We start from the raw sequence: 20,031 nt of genomic DNA on the forward strand, positions 1-20,031 counted from the left end.
CGGTGGTGATGGCGATGGAGGCAGCGACGTGGTGGTGGTGATGGCAATGGTGCCCACGATTTGATAGATTAAATCATCCATATATGATGGATTAAATAATTCAGCATCTTAATGTATATGAGTTTATTGATGGTTAAGTCTATATAATACAATGTTAGCACTAAGCAATAGATAGATTTATAATGCTTAATACAGCGTATTAAATGAGTCCTTACTATATTCTTTTGGCAAAGACTAAGGAGTATTTAGTTGACTTATCACTTAATTCGCTTGGGTATTCCTGATTGCTTATAGGTTTTTTCCGAAAATCTGACTTGATCTGAGCTCATCATCATATTCCGATCTGGTTTGATGCTGATTTAGTTATTTAGATTTGGAGTTTTTTCTTAGCTTGATTTCTAATTTTCTGATTCAAACTGATTTTTTTTCTTTAATGTTAACTTAGGTTTCAGAATTGCATATTATTATAATGTGAACAAACCATAGTAGTCAATCCCGGATCGCGGCGCGTAGCGGCCGACCCCAAAAGTGGGATAGCGGATAGCGGGATGACCGCTATTTTGATTTTTTCACAATCACATATATTATATAATTAATATTAATATATACATATAATTACTAAAAAGTGATAAATATAACTTCAAATTCATAACATGATGAAATGATAGAGAAGAGAGGACTACTAGAGGAGGAGAACCGAAGAAGTATGTTTGAGAACAGAATAATAAATAAGAAGAAAAATAGAGGAATAGAAGATAAAAAACAGAGCAACTCAGAACAGAACAGAGGCCCAAGGGAAACAGGGGTGGTGATCGCCGGAGCTTGGACGGTGCTTGTCAAATTGCGCTTTAGCCATGGGTTCGGGTTCGGGTTCGGGTTCTGGTTCTGGTCGAAGGTGGCTGAGCAGCCTGAGGTGAAGGAAATCGCAATGGAGATCGCAGAAGAAGAAGAGTGAAACGCACGTTTCACTTATGAAAAGAGAAATCCCAAAAGTACCCTCAAATTTTAACCTAATTTTATAATTTTAAGGGCAATTTGGGGATTTTCCTTGGATCCGACCCATCTTAACCTGGAGCACTGCAATTGAACGCGATTTGACCCGCGACGGCCGCAAATAGCGCCGCGACGGCCGCGACTCCGTTCCGCGACGCGATCAGATCTGAATCGCGGGGAACCGCCGCGACGCGACGGCGCGATAGCGCCGCTATTCCGCGCGATCGATAACTATGGAACAAACACACAGATGGTCTATCTTTTATCTTATTTTTTTTATTATTATCATGTGAATCAAACAACAAATTGCATATTATTATCAAGTGAATCAAACACACATAGGTGATTTCATCTCTTGATTGCTCCATTTGCACTTCTCTCACAAGCTTGAGTGATTCAGCATTGGCAGAAAAGGGCAAAGAAGCCTCAAATCAAATCTTAGCCAGACCTTCATCCAATCTATTCGGATTTCAGAATGTGTAAGTTGTTTCTGCTCTTACCCTTATTGCTTCCATCTAGCTGGATTGGGGGTTTGAAATTGCATGTTCATTGAGTTATTATCTGCATTTCTTAGTTTTGTATCCATATGCATCTATCCACATGCATTTTTTTCCGACCAAACTTATGAAACTTGATTTCGTTCCTGATACAATGCTGATATCTTATCTGGTTAAACCTTTCTCATCTACATCCCCATGAGCTACATAAAGATTTTGAACATAATTGCCACATAATTGCTTCTGGTTTTTGCTTCACATAATTTAAATGATTTTAGAAGCTGAAATTAGCTTATATGCCTCAAATAAACATAGTTAGCTTCTAGAAGCTCTCTTGTCTTGCTTCTAAATGAACACTTGTAAATTTATAAGGACGTACGTTTCTTTTGGAAAATTAGAGTTCAAATAGTGATCTTAGTATAGAAACTCCCATAAGCTTAAAGCTTATCCTGAGTATGTGCTAGCTTGCCTTGATTTATCTTCTGAACATCAAGAAAGAAAATGCTAACTGAGCTGAGGCTTCCATGTATATTTGCTGTAAGAAAACCAATTCAAAGCCTTCCAATGTCAGTGCTACAACTAGTTCAAAAACATCATGGGAAATGGTCAAGGATCTAATGGTTGACACGTACAAGAGTGAATTGTTTGCAGAAAGATCAAAAAGCATTGGTACTGAGGAGAAACCTCTCCATCAATTTAATGAGTCTTGAATTTTAGGATCATTTAAGTTTTGTTCACAATAGAATAGATATTGTGCCTTTTAACTTGGCATTTTCAAAACAGACAACATGGCACATCACAAATCAACTTAGAGCCTTTGCCATCATTTAATCTACTGTTGCTTAGTATATAATAATGTATTTAAGATATGAAATCATACTAAGTTTCTTTAATACACAATTTTATTATATATTTCGTGTGTCACAATACTTCACTTTTCTTTATGGTGCAGAAACTGTGAGTCTGTGACTTCAATGTTCTCTGTTTCGATGCTTAATGATTGAAGGTGCAGTTTATAATTTCATCAACTTAGCATAAAGTCACAGTCCCTGAAAAGTTTCTTCTTTTAAATAACAGGTAAAAGAATTTGATGTATTATCTATTAAGTCTGCTGGTCAACTTGCTGAGACAAAGAAAATAAATATTGTGGTATGATACTTGTCTTTTTTTTTTAGGAAACATCATGTACACTGGGTTTATGTGGTTCTCTCTAAATATGTTTCTTTCATTTTGTGTTCTATTATAAAGCATATTTGATGCCTTTTTGGAAGTTCCTCTAGGATATAGATGCTAGTTTGTGTAAAAAAACAGAACAGAAAAATATACAACAATAAGACATGTTTTTTATAGCAATGTGTCAAGGGTGTCATTCAACTAAATGGATATGGCTGCATGAAACACTGAAACATTGTACACTAACACTCCCTATGACACTGAACACCACCACTCCCTATGACATTATTTTCTTTAAACCAAGAAAAATGTCTCTTCAAAGTTCTAGTACATATCATATCACCACAAGTAAACCCAAACAACAACATAAATAGGAAATTAAGAGGAAATGATATCAGATAAGATCACAACTTATTAGCACACTTACTGATCATTAACGCCACCACCTTAGAACAGTGTACCTCTGTCCTCCCTGGGTTACATAATCAAGATATAGCTGAGGGAAGATCAAGCAAAGAATTTGGTCCACAAGTTTCCAATACCATATCGCCCATTGCTTCCAAAACAAGAGGGGACCAATGACAATTCCAAGGCCAAAGGCAAATCCCAGCTCTGCACTTAAAAAGTTCCAATCAACTGTACAAGCTAGCCTTTTACATGCTGGTTGTGTCAGCAACTCTTGCTTTTTATCATCTGGTTTTACATCCAACGGAGGACCATGTAGTCCATCGTTGCCTTCAAAAGAAGAAGCTTGAAATGACTGAAGTTGGTACTTGTTGGGATATTCCCCTTCAAATGATTGAAGGAGAGGTTCAGATAAGAAAGGAATGTCAAACTTGCAAGCTGCACCGGAATTTCTCCGTGCAGAGAGTTCTGTGAGAGGTCCAATGACTCCAGCTGTTTCAGGTTCCCTATGGAGGATGGGATCTCACCAGAGAGAGCATTGTTTGAAAGGTTGAGAACATGGAGTGCTATGAAATGCATAAGCTCCTCTGGTATTGGTCCTTCAAACTTGTTAGATGAGAAATCAATGGATGTAAAGACTCTTAGAATCTTAACCAACTCCATCTGTTGACCTTTGTTGATTATTGTCACACTATCCTGATAATATATATATCCTATAGTTCCCTCATGGATAAACTCTAATCCTGGTTGATCTTCATCATGCATCATTGTTTCCCAGTTTGCAAAATATTGTCCCTTTAGTTTGCCACTAAAGTTGTTAAAAGCGATGTCGACAATTTGAAGCATTTTCCAAGGCTTATTATTGGCTTGTCCACATCCTAGGGAACCTTGAAATTTGTTATTTCGCAAAACCAGTGCACGGATTGTGGATATGTTTTGGAAAAAGCATGGGAAGCCACCAGTTATATGATTTTTTCCAAGGTCCAGTACCTCTTATTTGGAACAGTGGGCAAGGGATTTTGGAATTGGCCCATGCAAGTTATTTCCATGGAGATTCAGCGTGCTTAGAGCACAAGAAGCTGGAAACATATCTGGGATAGTGCCTTTGAGGTTGTTGTCCTTCAAACTTAATGCCCTATGTGTCCCGGTCTTTGTCATTAAACAAGATGGAATTGTTCCAGAAAAGTTGTTAATTGAAAGATCCAGCACTTCAAGATGTGTAGCATTGCAGAGGGAATCCGGGATGTTGCCATAGAATTCGTTGTCTGAAAGAGAGATATAATATCTTGTGGACAAGTAATTAACGATATCTTGTGGGATAACAGAGCTAAATCTATTCCTCGAATAATCCAAGTAGTAAGCATTTACAGGAAAATTAAGTATTGACCCCTGTAGTTGGTTGTTATGAAGGTCAAGCTTTTCCAAGGAAGAAATATTGTTTTGCATAGGTTCTTCCAAATCAGTCAACAAATTGCTCGAAATATTAAGTATTGCAAAATCTTTTAACTTCCAAAGCCAGTTGGGCACTATTCCTTGAATATGGTTCCTTGAAAGGTCTAAACCGAGTAATGTGGATTGATATCTCAAGAAATTAGGGAAAGTTTTCAAGTTGCAGGATGCCATAAATAGACTGCCAAGGAGGGGAAAAGGAGAGGCCACATACGCATTGATTGACCAGTTGTTGTATGAAATGTCCAGTTCAAATAATAATCTGAGCAGTAAAAGCTTATTTAGCTGCAATGGTCCATGGAACTTGTTAGATGAAACCCGAAGGACTGATAGTGCAGTGAGCTGGAAGATAGATTCAGGAAAAGGTCCTGGTATATTGTTGTTACTTAAATCGAGGAAGTCCAATACAGAGGAAGACACATTTAGGAATTCATCAAGCTGACTAAACTGGTTGTCTGAAAGAAGAATAATCTGTAGTAATGGAAGCCTAAAAAGAGATGAAGGAATTGCACCGCTTAAGCTATTATGAGAAAGGTCGAGGTGGGTTAGTTTTTCGGTCATTCCAAATGATGGCAATGGACCTGTGAAGCTGTTATTTGACAAATCCAGGAGAGTGAGTTCAGTGAGGTTTGACAGTGAATTGGGAAGTGTTTCATTAAATCGACAATCAGTAAGATCCAATTCAGATAAGTACCTCAGGTTACCAATAGTGTGGTAGTGTTCCAGAGAAGTTTGTTCCACTGACTTTTATGGTCTTGAGAGATCCACCCAAGAGGAAGTCTGGAAAGAAACCATGAAGATTGTCATTGAATGATATGTTGATAAATGACAATGTTTCAATCCGGAAGATCTTCGATGGAAATCTTCCAGTCAAGTTGCAATCTCCAAGATTGAGGGTAGTCAGATTTTTTAAATTGGAAAATGTCTCTGGCACCGGGGTTGAAAAACCGTTGCCATCTAGAATAATGACTGATGGAATCTGCCCCCTAAAGCCAGCATGTGACAAATTCAGGTAAGCTAAATTCTTTAACTTGTTGAATCCGGATGGAAGGATGTCAAAAGCATTATCAGCCAAATTCAGATTCATGAGGTGTTGGGATTGAAAAGACTGCTTGAATGGTTAAATCCACCAGAGAATGATTCTCCACTGAGATCAAGACCAGTAACATGTCCCTCCTTGTCACATGTTACCCCCATCCATGCACAACAATCATCACTTGGATCCCATGACTTCAGCTTGGTGCTATCTTCTGGCAGGAATGAGAGGTTGTTTTTAAGTTGGATTAGCAAAGATTTCTGATCATCAAGAGAAAGGCCAGAAACCACAAATACATGATTACAAAGGCAAAGCCAGTTTAAGTATAGTAATGGCATGATCCCCAAAACTGATCGGACTGGCTTGATTTTCATCATAGATGATTGATGGTTTGCAAAGTAGAGATTAATTAAGATTGTGTGTAAAGAGAAATAATAATGAAGAAACTTCTTATAGCGGGGATACGTAAGTCAATGGTGACTTTCATAATTGAAGCTTTAATTAATGTATAGCTCCAATAAAACTGTACATAGCTTTAATTAATTGAAGCTTTGATTTTTTCCTCTGTTCCGTCAATTTTTTAATGGCTCTAAAGCCTCTAATTGGACCTCTAATGTTGACTTCACAACTAGGACTTAGTAAAATTGAAAAAATGTGCACTACTTGAGTAATTATCTGTGGGAATGGAAATGCCTCCCTCAGTTATTGTTTCAATTGTACCGTTTCTATTGCAGTAATTTATTTTATATTTGTTGCAACTAAATAATTCATTCATTTATTGTATATTTTTCTTTGAATTTCCATGCAGGAGTAATTGGTAAATATCTCAGATAATTAATGTTATTCAGAATATGTGACAACGGTAAGTATGAATCTAGAGTTTTATATGACATAAATGTGTGGACCTTATAAATGGATGCTTCAAGTTTGAACAAAGCCAATATATATTCAAAATATTTCGCCAATCAATTAGACTTAAGAAAAAACAAAGATCACAGACGATTCCGATCAAATTACAATAATAGTGTTGATTGAAGAGGAATGACGAAACTCCGATGAGGAAGAATGGCAAGATGATAGATCATAGATAGTCTTCATGGTGCTCCGTCGTGCTCGGGAGGGGTTACTGCAATGACACTCCAACGCTCAAGTTAGAAAGTGGGGATCAAGGGATATGAGATATGGAGTAGATAGTGTGTACTTTATGTTCACCTTGCTTGCCTTTTATAGAGGTTGGACTTGTGGGATTCAAGGTTGTCATGAATGCCTAACACATTCTTAAGCTATGTGCCTTTGTCTTTGTTGTTGTGCCAAAGCCACGTGATGTGATGTGGTGAGGTCACTACATAACAACAACATATTACCGCCGGCTAAAGACCATCGGTATGCACTAAAAACCGTTGGTAATGAAGTATTACCAACGGCCACCGAGCCTTCGGTATATTGGCTCGTCGAAAGTTGATTACCAACGACTCTACTACTGATGGTTTACAACCATTGGTAATTACCGACAGATATAACTATCGGTAAGTATCGACGGTCACTTCCGCGGGAAACTGGTGACAGTTCAAGCGTCAGCCCTTTCTATTTATTTTAATTCAAGTTCTTTTTCATTTTTCATTTTCAGTTAGTCTTCTCTTTGTTGTCATTCTACTCTTTCATCGTCGTTCTGCTCTTTTTGTTCATCGTTTATTTGTGCCTTAAAAGATGCAAACTTAGCTCTAAGATTGGAAATTTCTAATTGTTGCTGTCCAGACATTTCACGAAACAACAAATGACGACTCAAAATTTTGTGCACAATTAGAATATAACTAGACTAAGACCCGCGCGTTGCGCGGTATACATTTGTCGTAATTGTTAAGAATAAATTACATTCCTCTTTGAAACTAAGTGGTTTTGAATAGCAAGATAAATAAATTAAGGTTGATTAATAAAACTTCACACAATGAATTTCAGTAATTCAACTCATCAAACATTGATCTAGAAAGAAAAATCTTCACTTTCTAACTCTTCATGGAGTAGATTAATAAGCAGCTCTTTGAAGCTCTTAAAGGTGGTATATAGAGATCCTTTCATCTTCATAGTTAAAACACAAGAAGAAGAGTAAAACTTTTTCCTTGAAAGATTAACATGACATCAAATCGATCCTTCAATGAAACATATTTTAACTAAAATTAGTTCTTAAATTGACATCATTGGTCAGAGAAGTATAAAATTGGGGACATTTGAAGGAATTTGATTCACCATGTCGGAAACCAATGGTCATTTTTCAGGTTAGTAGCAGTACCTTAATACAAAAACTAAAGGACATTTGTTTTATGATCATAGCAAAAATCAAAAGTGAATCTATATGTACTAAACTTTGGTGCCCACTAGGGTGGGCTACTTATATTCTGGTCCACCGGTGGACCAGAGGGTAATTTTGACTATTCCCATTCATTTTACTCTTATCCTCTTCCTCTTCACTTTACCTTTCCCTTTTTCTCTTCCTCCCACTTCTTTCCAACCAGATTGGAACTTGCAGAGCTAAATCCCCAATTTTAAAAATCAAACAAAGAACTGGAAGAAGAAGTGGAAAAAGAATTCCCACCGATCAGGTATAACCTTCCTGAATCCAACGAAAACGAAATCAGAAATTTCAAATAAAAAACGGAAAAACCAAATCAGAAAAATCAAAATTCAAAAACTAGAATCAGTTTGTGCTTTATTTTCTTCCCGATCGAGTTCGCTTTGCATGATGGTGTGACAAAGTAGTATCACTGGAATGGAGTCTGTTTGGGGTTTTCAATAGCACCTGCACAATTAGGAGTTTAAGAGTTTATGGGTTTCTATTCTATCAAGCAATGATGGTTTTGAAAGAAGGGGGTTTATGATGTTTTCTTCTGATGGTGGGGTTCCAAACGATGAAGGTGGATCTATCGTCGTTCCAGGAAATCACGTCGTCAATCGATTGGTCCTGAACGAGCTGGTACTGGTACGTTTTGGTGAGAAACGGTGCCGAAATAGATCTATGAGACGTGAGAGAGGAGGCGACGGCGGCGGGGTAGGAGGAGGAGTCGGCGTTTTGTTCCACTGGTGGTAGTGGTGGCGGCGGAGCCATGAAGAAGGAAAGGAAGAGGTGCAGATTGAGAGTTGGGTTTGGGGCCCCCCCTATGGGGCTCCCCGCCCCACTTAAAGTGGGGAAATTACTGGAACGCCCCCCTTTAATAGAATACGGAAGCAACATTTCCGTATTCAATACGGAAGTCTTATATCCGTATTATATTAGTATGTAAACCGGCAAGGGTTTATTCAAACCCATTTCAAACTTCATTCCGTATTTTGCCAAGCTCTTCTCCCCTCTTCAACCTTCGATCTCTGTCGCTCCCCTTGCTTGAACCGTGTACTTGAAAGGTTCCATCATCTCCATCAAAGCTCTTCACAACCCCATTCTCAGAATTGAAACCTAGAGGTAAGGATTTTTGGATTTTCCCCATTTAACTTGAAATTATGTTAATCATTGAACCCTAGGGTAGTCGATTGTTGCTTGTGTAGAGGTATTGTTGGCTGAAATGTCTTGAATGTGGTTTGGGTTTAGGGCCGATAGCTCATTGTCGTTAATGGCGTTTCTGGGTAAATACGGATCACAGGTTTCCGTATTGAATATGAAAAATGGTTTTCCGTATTCAGTATGGAACATGGTTTTCCGTATTGAATACGGAAAAACGTTTTCCGTATTCATCTCAGAACCAAACCCAACACTTATAATTGATTCTGGGTTCAGAATCAATTATAGAAGGTTTCCAAAGCATTTGTGAGTAGTTTCTAGATGCCATAATTGATTATTAGGAAAATAAAAGTTGATCCAAGCATGCATAATCCACAGAAGATCCGATTATCATCTATGTACTTATAAAATTCTAGGAATTTTCCATTTGCTTGCATCATGTTTCTGTCTATGGCTGAAATGATATATATAGTGAATGTTTGCTCTGAATATATAGTGAGAATGAAGAACAGAAAGAGGTCTCATGCTTCTAGTGAGGATGTCGGGGCTACTGAGGATAGACACCGGCGGTTACATGCTTCTAGCCGGCGCGGCGATCATGCTGCAACCTCTCAGGCGGTGGAGGCTTCAGCTCCAGTTGTTTCTCCGCCGTCTCCCATGATTGAGGTTCCTCTGGTTGATTATCCGCCGTCTCCCACGGTTGAGATACCTACAGTTGTTTCTCCGCCCTCTCCCATGGTTGAGTCATCAGGCGAGGAGTCCTCAGGCGAGGAGTCTTCCGGCGAGAAGTCATCAGGCGAGGCCTCATCCGGCATGGGAGGATCTGACGAGGATAGTATTCCTCCGCCTACTGTTGATGCTGATGTCCTGCCGCCAGAGCAGGGGGAGCAGGGGGCACAGGGTGGCGAGGAGGACCTGATCCAGAGGTTGCCGCCGTTTCCGGGGGGGGCCTGTTGAGCTATCGCTCCTCACCCATTATGCTGATCACAAGGCTCCCTGGGCGTGGCATGCACTCCTACGCACAGACGAGCGGTATGTGGACCGTCGACAGTTGAAGGTGGCCACAGCTGGGGGGAAGGTTTGGAACCTTGCTTGTGATGGTGATTCAGACAGTCACAGGCGGGTTCGAGAGTTGATTGAGCAGACGGGTCTTCATCAGCTACCCTATTGCAGCTACCCGGTGACAGATGCAGGCCTTATTTTGGCCCTTGTGGAGCGATGGCATGAGGAGACTAGTAGCTTCCACATGCCGTTCGGGGAGATGACTATCACCTTGGACGACGTGTCGGCTCTTCTCCATCTCCCCATGGGGTCGAGGTTCTATACGCCTGGGAGGGGGGAGAGGGACGAGTGTGCAGCGCTCTGTGCTCAGTTGATGGGAGGATCTGTTGGTATTTATGAGGCTGAGTTTGATACGAATAGGTCCCAGACTATTCGCTTTGGGGTCTTGCAGACCCGGTATGAGGCTGCGTTGGCGGGTATGTCTTAATTATTATTGTATTGTCTTTGTATCTATTATTATTGTATTGTTATAAACTATTAACTTAATTCACTTCATTGTAGAGCACCGATATGAGGACGCTGCACGGATTTGGCTGGTGAACCAGCTAGGCGCCACGCTCTTTGCTAGCAAGAGCGGAGGCTACCATACGACCGTCTACTGGATAGGGATGTTGGAGGATCTTGGTCGAGTGTGCGAGTACGCGTGGGGCGCGATTGCGCTCGCTACGCTATACGACCAGCTTAGTCGAGCGTCCAGGAGGGGGACGGCCCAGATGGGAGGTTTTAGCTCGCTCCTGCTAGGATGGGTCTACGAGTACCTTTCTGACCGCGTCATTATCCGTAGGGCGGATCCGGAGTACTCGCAGGACCAGCCTAGGGCGCGGCGGTGGGCTATGTCCCGGGTCGGGCATGCAGGCCTTGATGAGAGGCGAGTCATGCTCGATGAGCTGACGGTGGATGACGTTATATGGACCCCATTTGAGGACCATCGGGCTCATCGACCACGGGATCCGAGGGCCATGTATTCTGGCTACATCCGGTCGCCATTTGGCCGTGTTGTTCGACGGCATCTACCAGAGAGGGTTCTGCGCCAGTTTGGCTTCATACAGGATGTCCCTCGACACCCCTCTGAGATCCAGACGTCTGGGTCCCTTGCTGAGACCGCAGATGCTGCCTTTGCTGAGTTTGCGCCGCACCTCCGCCCTCATGGGATCCCCGCTACATATCCGGGAGAGGCTGTGGAGGATTACATGAGGTGGTACAGCGCTGTAAGCCATTGGGAGTGCATGATTTAATAACAGCAACAACACTCTCTACTCTCTCAACATTCGTTGTGATTGTGCCCAGCGGAGTGGCAGATTCCACCAATTGCAGGGCTGTAAGCCAAGCATTTGAATTGAAATCAGGATCGGTTTCGGTTGATCTGTCTTCGAGCGCACGCCTCACAAATTCTTGGGTCGGAATGAGTAGTGTGTTAGGGTTGGATCTACGCCCATACATGGCAGCCTGGACGGCGCCAGCTGGCCCATGAATGAGAGGACGAGAGCTGCTAGAAGTGCTGCCTTGACGTTTGCAACGGCGGACTAATGCATCCCAGTCTTGTTCCATTGTTTTTTTTTATCTTCGAAAGCAAGACATGAAGAAAAGGATGAAGAAGAATAAAGAACCCAGAGAGATTTATAGCAGAATGGTCAAAAGATTTATGGTGTTTGGTGGATAATACAAGTGTGGTTGGGGTTGGTTGGTGGTAGATAGTAATGTCAGGTTTCAAGTTCGTCATTTAGTGGATGAAAATGACAAGACTCTGATGATGGGGTGGTTGGAAATGACAGGACTCTGATGATGGGGTGGTTGGAAATGACAGGACTCTGATGATGGGGTGGATGAAAATGACAGGACTCTGATGACAGAGTGGTTGTCTATGTTAATTATCCCTGATGCTGATTCAAAATAATAAGGCCCATCAATATAACAATGACCATCAAATTAATATTATTAAAAGCAACAAATGAACATCATAAAGGCAAGGCCCATCAGATTAATATTACAGAGCGTTTACAAATGAATATCACACAAAAGTGTGGTGTCAATCTGAGGTGATGTCTACATAGCTTTGGTAAATAAGAGGAACACCAAAAGTAACAAGCCAAGCTTCGTATTCTGATGTGAATCTTCCTAAACGTGTACCATATGGGGCGCACCAGCTTACTGATGTAGGATCAACATACCGTTCCCACTGGAGAGCAATTGGCGGCATAAAATGTCCAGGAGTTAGATGGAGCTACATTATAGAGAATAACAATAAAATTAGATAACTTGCAAATACAACAAATCAATTCACCAATTGGATATTAGTGTACTCAATCAAAAAATACCTGTACAAAGTGATTAATCACATGACCAACAGCTATAACAGGATGTACATCCGGTGGACCTTCTCCTCTTAGTGGAAGGTATGACCAACAACCCGTAGAGGAGATGGATATGAAAACCACTTGGAACCTGGTTGCTACAAGGTATCCTATCTCTGGCAGTTGCATCCATTTATCCTCGGTAGCCGGATCACCAGGAGGAAGAGTGAGTCGGGAATGTAAGGCATTAACCACATGTCTGGACCACATTTCATCATACAACCCTCTGTGTCGTTCAAGTTCTTCTATCAACGCTGCCCTAACCCATGACCAACTTTCCTCACCTGATGGTAGTCCGAGTAATGCAGCAACGGCTCTATAGCCACAGTTACCATCATCCTCAACATTCTGAACTGTTTGTATATATGGGTGGAAAAAGGCTGGAAAATGACCCATGAAATAGATTGTATCAGACTTCTTCACACGCTTCTTCTTCTTTGGTGGTTGTGAAACCTTCTTTGCCTCTCTGATCTCCCTATCAACATGTTCAAAACCTGAAAGATCACGAGTCAAGGATCCTATTGCTTTATTCTTAGGTGGTATTTTCTCATTCGCCTTAAGAGTGCGCTTGGACCTTATCTTAACCGTAGGAGTACAAAGTGAACTGCTTTCAGGACAATAGATCGCTTGAAGCTTCCTCCTTACCATACTCTGCCCTCCAGTATCCAAAGAACTGAAATAATGTGTCAATGCCTCAACTTCTGGTTGCATATCTCCATGGTTCATGCCGCAAATATGGTTGCTGGTAGTATCTGCAACAGGTTCAGGTACATGCTCCCAACTCAGTCTCTTCCAGAATGGATGAATTGACTCATATGGAATTCTTTCATAACCTGCAAGTTCACAAAAGTGTCACTTTCAATAACAAATATAATTAATTGACAAGAGAGTGGTTACATGTCAAACTATGCGACGCATCCCATGAAGTGGCCAGGTCACCCTTGCAATCCCGTAACATCTTCTTCAAACTGGCATGTGCACCCTCAGCCCTGCAAACAACAAATAGATATCTTATTAACAACAATCTATCAAATGAACAAACAACGCATAAATTAAGCTCATGTAATTTTTTTACCTGTTACTTGTTGTTGTTCCAAAGTGCATCACATGATTTGTCCATGCCTTGGCGAATTTCTCCTTGTGAACCAACCATGTAGTAGAACAATAGGAGGTAAAGTTGCTGTATTTTTCCTTGCACATATTAAACAATTGCATCCATTTCACTTCAAATTCTTCAACTGTTGCAGCATCCACCACCTCTGCCCACTTCATCATAACCAACTCAGCAAAATCATCTGTGCCAACATAGAGTTTGCACTTTGCCAAAACACACTTGTTGATGTGCCACAAGCATAATAAATGTGTAGTGTTAGGAAGGCTTTGCTTAGCAGCACTCAATAAGGCAAGATCCCTGTCAGTAACAATCACCTTAGGCAACATGGCTTGATCAGCTAATAGAGACTTCATACACTCCAGTGCCCAAACGTAGTCATCTGTGCCCTCATTAACAATGTAGCAAAAGGCTATGGAGTATGTCTTATCTGTGGAAGTCAGTCCAACAATCTCAAGCAAGGGAATTGCATATTTGTTTGTCTTGTATGTGCAATCCATAATCACTACATATGGAAATGTGTTGAACAGTTTGATAGCATTTGGATGAGCCCAAAATACATCCCTAATGACTTCCGATCCAGGCTCATGTCTTTCAAAGTGGACATACTTGTCACCGTCCAACTTCTTCAACAAGTGTTGCATTTCTGTCAATCCCCCGCGGAGGGATTTTCTTAACCTCTTGCAAACACCATAAATCTGAGATATGGTAGTCAAGTTTGAATGATTGTTTTCCTTCAAAGTCAACAACATCTTTCTCGGTGGAACCCAACTCCTTGTCATTTTTCCCACTTGCTCCTTCTCTCCGGGTTTTAGACGACCAACAAAATTGTGCCCAAGTAGTGACCTAGCTGGTTCATGGTTGTGTATACCTTCCATCACCTTTAGCCGCCAATCTCTATCTATGCCATTTTTCCTAGGTCGTCCTTTTAGTCTAAAAGGACAACCTGTCTTTTGTGATCTCGTCCCTTCAACAAGGTCAGGGTCTCTATAAGGAACATATTTACCATGCTTCTCGCACCCCAACATGACATAAGCTTTTCTGCTTCCATTCCCACCATAATCTGACTTTGTGATCAACGTAACATATCCATTTTCAATCGCAATTCCATGAACCCAATTGATAAGATCATCACGGGTAGGGAAAATCTGTTATAATAATAAGAATTGATTACAAGGGTGATCAAGACATAATAAGAATTGATATATTACACTCTCAAAACAATGCAAAAATATGTTCAAAGAATACCTGATCAGTTGCAAATAAATGCGAGACATCTATACTTATACACGGGGGCACAAATGCTGGTGGTGGCACCTCTGTAGTGGCCTCTTCAGGTTGACCATTGTGAAATCCAGCTTCAATCAATTGTGACTCACCAAAGAAAAATGAATCTGTCATCCCTGGAAGAGAATACGGAAAGTTACATTCCATACTCAATACGGAAATATACTTTCCATACCGAATACGGATTGTTACTTTCCATACTGAATACGGAAAGTACCTTTCCATATTCAATACGGAAGATAACAATCCGTATTATATCACGACTCAGAATTCAAAAACCCATCCTTCTAACTACTTAAACTACTTAATCTAACTACTTAAACTACTTAATCTAACTACTTCCACTACTTAATCCTACAAAATAACAACAAATAAACACATAGACTTACCTCTACTACAACACTTGTTGTAGTGGTGGAGAGCTTGGGAAATGAAGGAGTGGATGGTGGTGGAGAGCTTGGGAATGAAAGTGAGGTAGGAGAGGGTGAGAGAGAGGGTGGTCTGGAGGCATTGAGGAGGTTCAGGGGGGCTGGTGTGGGGTTGGTGAAGGTTGGTGAGGGAGGAGTAATGGTGGAAAAAGGGGGAATCCTGTCAGAGTTAAATACGGAAAATACCTTTCCGTAGTCATCAAAATATAATACGGAAAGTACCTTTCCGTATTCAGTTAAATTGAATACGGAAAGTACCTTTCCGTAGGGCACTTTTGGGTTTAAAAAAAAAGGGTGGGGCGCGCAGCCCCATAGGGGAGGCCCCAAACCCAACTCCCGTGCAGATTGGTTGGCCGAGTTTTTGACAGTAAAGTTTGAGAAGAATTGAGTTAGGGCTAGAGGATATGACGTTTTTACCCTTTTAACAATAACTCAATCCTAACCATCTATTTTAAGAATATTCCTATATTCCATATCTAACGGTTCTTAAGCATTGGTCCACCATGGACCATTTTTATAAGTGTCCACCCTAGTGGGCACCTTAAACTTTGACAAATTAGTGAAAGGTTTCACCAAAAGCAGTCCACTCAATAGACCGGCTGAAATATAGTTGAATCCAGGCCAAAAGTTTTTTCGAAAATAGGTGTCTTTATTGGTTTCGTCTACCGTGGGTCAGTTTTTTCTTACCCACGGTGCTTCAGTTTGTCTTTCCACCATTGGATATAATGTTTTTTATTTGAACGGTCCAGATCAGCTAACAATAATAATAATTCATTAATTAAATATATATAAATTTACTAAAATATTCTTATCTCTTCCAATGCTTAGCCGCCACAGTGGTTGCCATTGTTTCCCATAACTGCATGGCAAAAAGAAATTGTGCAAACAAATGGGTAACCCTCTCCCCTGACAGTGCCACCACCACTTCCTTTGCGTACCGCAACGCCGCCACCACCACTCAACACAACCAGATCTAGTTCGACCCATCCCCATTGAGGAAGAGGGAGAAAGATGGAAAAATTTGAGCAAGGAAGATTATTTTTGTCTTATCACTCCTAAAATGACACACGGTAGGCGCAGCCGTCTTTATTCAATGGATAATTAGTACAACATACAAACAGAATTAAAGGCAACAGAGATAGTCTCAAATAGTGAAAACAGAGGAAAAACTACATGAAAAACAGAAACAACAAAAAGGAGCCTCCAAGCGTGAGAACAAATGGGTCACAATAGAATCCAAACAGCAAATGCATAAAAAAACATGCTCTTCGAAACTTCCCAGGGGAATGAAGTAAACCTGGCCAAAAGTTGTGGAGATAAATTTTCCAACTGAACACCTTTCAATGAGGTCATGACCTGGTTTTTCTTTGGATTCCATGGCTAACCACTCTCTATAAAAGATACGGCCTTCAAAATCAAAGATAAAATATTCATATTTAACCCTTAACTTCAAAACTTGATAACCTAGGAATTATACTTATTAGTTTAGACTATCAAATTCACATTTAACCCTTAAAACTTCAAAAACTTGATAGAATTTTAGTTATTAGTTTAGAATATCGAAGGAAAGTTTCAACATAGGTTAAAGAAACATTTAATTTACCATAGTTTCTTTCTCAATAACCAAATCAAAACACTCATCGTCAAAAGATAGCTCTAGCATATCAGCTTGCAACACTTATATGTCTAGTCACAAATGAACAATGTAAAAAAATAGGCACATAACAAATGGTGCAACACTAAATTGCATGGCAAAATCATTATTAATGGTCAATAGAATATAGTATCTTTAATAAATCAGTTAATCATGTTTGCCAATTACTCTAACTAAGGTTGTGGCAAGAGTTTGAATATGCACCTTTCTAGCCACTGCCAAGTAGGTGCCATTTTATTTACTATTAAGAATCTAAGTATCGGTAGGAGTTCCAATATCCAACTATGATAATCCTTTTAGCTATAATGGGTTAGAGTGAGGACAAATGTACATGTTGGGCTTACTAAGGTTAAGCAAAAACACATCAATGATTTTATATCTGACAACTCCCAGCTCTTCTTTGGGACTAAAATCTAGTGACTGAAGTGAACTGTACCATTGAAACAACAACAATAAGAAATTCAATGTTCTTCAAAGAAGCACTTTATGCAAATGGAAACAGGTCAGTGACCTTTATTTTGTGAGAAAAGAAACAGGTAGCTCTAGGTTCCTGAAAACATATATATTTTTTAAACTAACGTACATTATCAATTATTTACCGTTGAAATTCTTGAAGAACAATTGTTAGTAATTTGGACGTTCCTTCATGAACGACACTATTCCTCTGAAAGATTTCCATTATCCAAGTCCCACATGCTTATAAAAAAAAATCCAAGTCTTGCATCATCATAAAAGATATTTGTCATATAACATAATGAAATAATCCTCAGGGAAAGCTCAGTAGTATATAAGTCTACCTTGATTTGAGAAGCCATGTTATTTGCAATATCTCTCGGTTGTATATGCTCTATAACGACAACTTCTTGCATAAACATTCTGCTCTACAATAGCAGCTGCCTGGCTCCTTAGACCTTCATTCTTTGATTCTCAATTTGCTATTTGCTATTTGACCTTTAAGGCTAGAGATAGGATAAAAAGTCAAGTACTTTACAAGTGTGTTTATAAAAATGAGATAATTTTAATGAATCACAATCTCTAACAAATGAACCAAATTTGATTCAGAACATGCACAAACACAAATGTTACCTTTAGAGAAACTGTGAGTGGCGGACAGAATTTGATGAGTGCCTGATCATCATACCTGTACCGTTGGTATGCTTCTCTCATGTTTAATCATTATATTAGCAAATCAGTTTTGAACTAAGAGGAAAAGAGAAATCTTACGTTTATTAACACCTCGAGTTCGATGTGTCTTGCTCTGATTTTGCCACAGCTGAAACATAAAAAGGAGAGAAAAGGATTAGGGCCAGTAGTGGTCAGATGATTTGTGTTAGAGGCATAAAGAATAAGAGTTGAGTAGAGAGAATTGAAAGGGAAGAGGGAAGGTTTACCTTCAGCTCCATCGTGAATGTCTCACTGGGTTTTTGCATTAGATCGTCGATTGCATCAGACTAGTGATTGTACAATAGAGAAGCAAATTGCGCATTTGTATTATACAGAGAAGAATGTGTGATCGTGAAGAGGTTGAATGAAGAAGAACTCATGGAAACTGTGCAGAACCGGGGCTTACCGCCGAACGCATAGAAAATGTCGCACGAAAAATACACAGAGGAGAACGCACGGGCAGCGGGGAGGAAGAACGGGAAAGAATGCAAAGAAAAATAGGGGAGGGAGGTTGAGATCGAATCGGAGGGGTTTGCGGAAGGAGATGCAAGGACGTAATCCTCTTTGCCGATGACAGAGAAACATGAATCACTATCTGTGGTTGGGACCGGAGTATGGGTGCTGGACGAAGAAGAGGTCGTGTAGGAAAATGGTAAATTGGTAATGTAAAATCGTAACGTAGAATGGTGTAACGGAAGGAAGGGTATGTGATGCAGAAAGAGTTTTGATAACTCGTTTATTGTGTAACAGGCAAAATTAATCCTGATGCCACCACTGCAAAATGGTAACCTAAAATGGTGTTCAGGTTAGAGATACTGACAAGAGGTAGAGCAGGACACCTCACGTAAAAAGCTGACATGGCAAATTTGTGTGAGAATTGAAGAATGAAGTGGCCACGTTACATTGCGCGCTTTAACATTACTATATTTATAATAGATAATAGATAAGATGCGGAGCAATTAGAGCTACAGTATCTCCAAAAGTTGGAGCACCCGAAGAAATCCCGCTGATTGACTTCAATTTTACGTTTATTTATTTTAATTTCATATCTTAGGGCTATTTTGATTTTATTAAATTCAAATCTTAGGACTATTTAGGATTTACTATTTAATTAGGATTTACTATTTAATTAGGATTTAGGATTTGCTATTTAAATTTAGGATTTACTATTTAATTAGAATTTACTATTTAAACCGTTGTTGTTTTGTTTTATAAGACCGTTTGAAGTTTTAGAATTTTTGGAATTAATAGAGAAGTTTTCTCTTTGTCTGTCAACGTTCGGTATTTTCCGGTATTTTCCGTGAAAATCAATGAATCTTGGCCTTTGAATTCTCGGTATACTGCGGGTATCAACGAGAGTTTGAATTTATCCTTCTTTTCCCCACGCGCACGCTGCATCAGAGTGGTATCATCCTTTGATCCAGTTCTGCCCTATTTCAAAAAAAAAAAAAAAAACACAAACCCAGTACCTCGGGAAATCCCATCTCACGTTGCTCCTTGCCTGCGTCGTGCACTCCCGCTCCTTCACCTCTAGTTTCCGTTCTCGTCGCCGACGTCCTTCCTCTCCCGTGTGCCACCAGCGTCTCCCACCGACCCCGCACCATGCCGCCCCGACGACCTTGTACGCCTCCCGTTGCGCCAGCGAACGTGTTCAATGTGACGCATCTTATTCCTTTTGTTGGTGACTCTTTTTCCGACGACGACACAGCTTCGGATTTTAGGGCGAATATTTTCGACCCTGGAGGGAATGATGCAGAGCAATTAGAGCTACAGTATCTCCAAAAGTTGGAGCACCCGAAGAAATCCTGCTAATTGACTTCAGTTTTACGTTTATTTATTTTAATTTCATATCTTAGGATTTACTATTTAATTAGGATTTATGATTTACTATTTAATTATGATTTGCTATTTAAATTTATGATTTACTATTTAAT

At 40.1% G+C, this 20,031-nt stretch overlaps 2 protein-coding genes across 2 annotated transcripts; one reads left to right on the plus strand and one right to left on the minus strand.

Moving 5' to 3' along the window:
* Window positions 1–1,702: 1,702 nt before the first annotated feature.
* On the minus strand, window positions 1,703–6,035 carry LOC130738721 (receptor-like protein 35). Its single transcript, XM_057590848.1, is given in 4 exon segments — window positions 1,703–2,025; window positions 3,091–3,434; window positions 3,437–5,226; window positions 5,228–6,035. Coding segments are annotated over 3 exon segments (2,505 nt in total). The 5' UTR covers window positions 5,605–6,035; the 3' UTR covers window positions 1,703–2,025; window positions 3,091–3,096.
* A 2,651-nt stretch (window positions 6,036–8,686) lies between these two features.
* On the plus strand, window positions 8,687–11,337 carry LOC130736797 (protein MAINTENANCE OF MERISTEMS-like). The gene is made up of 3 exons (XM_057588584.1): window positions 8,687–9,004; window positions 9,537–10,518; window positions 10,604–11,337. Exons 2-3 carry the CDS (start codon window positions 10,287–10,289, stop codon window positions 11,335–11,337), a joined length of 966 nt encoding a protein of 321 aa, XP_057444567.1. The 5' UTR covers window positions 8,687–9,004; window positions 9,537–10,286.
* Window positions 11,338–20,031: the final 8,694 nt, after the last annotated feature.

This window comes from Lotus japonicus, chromosome 2, assembly GCF_012489685.1.
Source record: "Lotus japonicus ecotype B-129 chromosome 2, LjGifu_v1.2".
NCBI classification, from domain to species: domain Eukaryota; kingdom Viridiplantae; phylum Streptophyta; class Magnoliopsida; order Fabales; family Fabaceae; genus Lotus; species Lotus japonicus.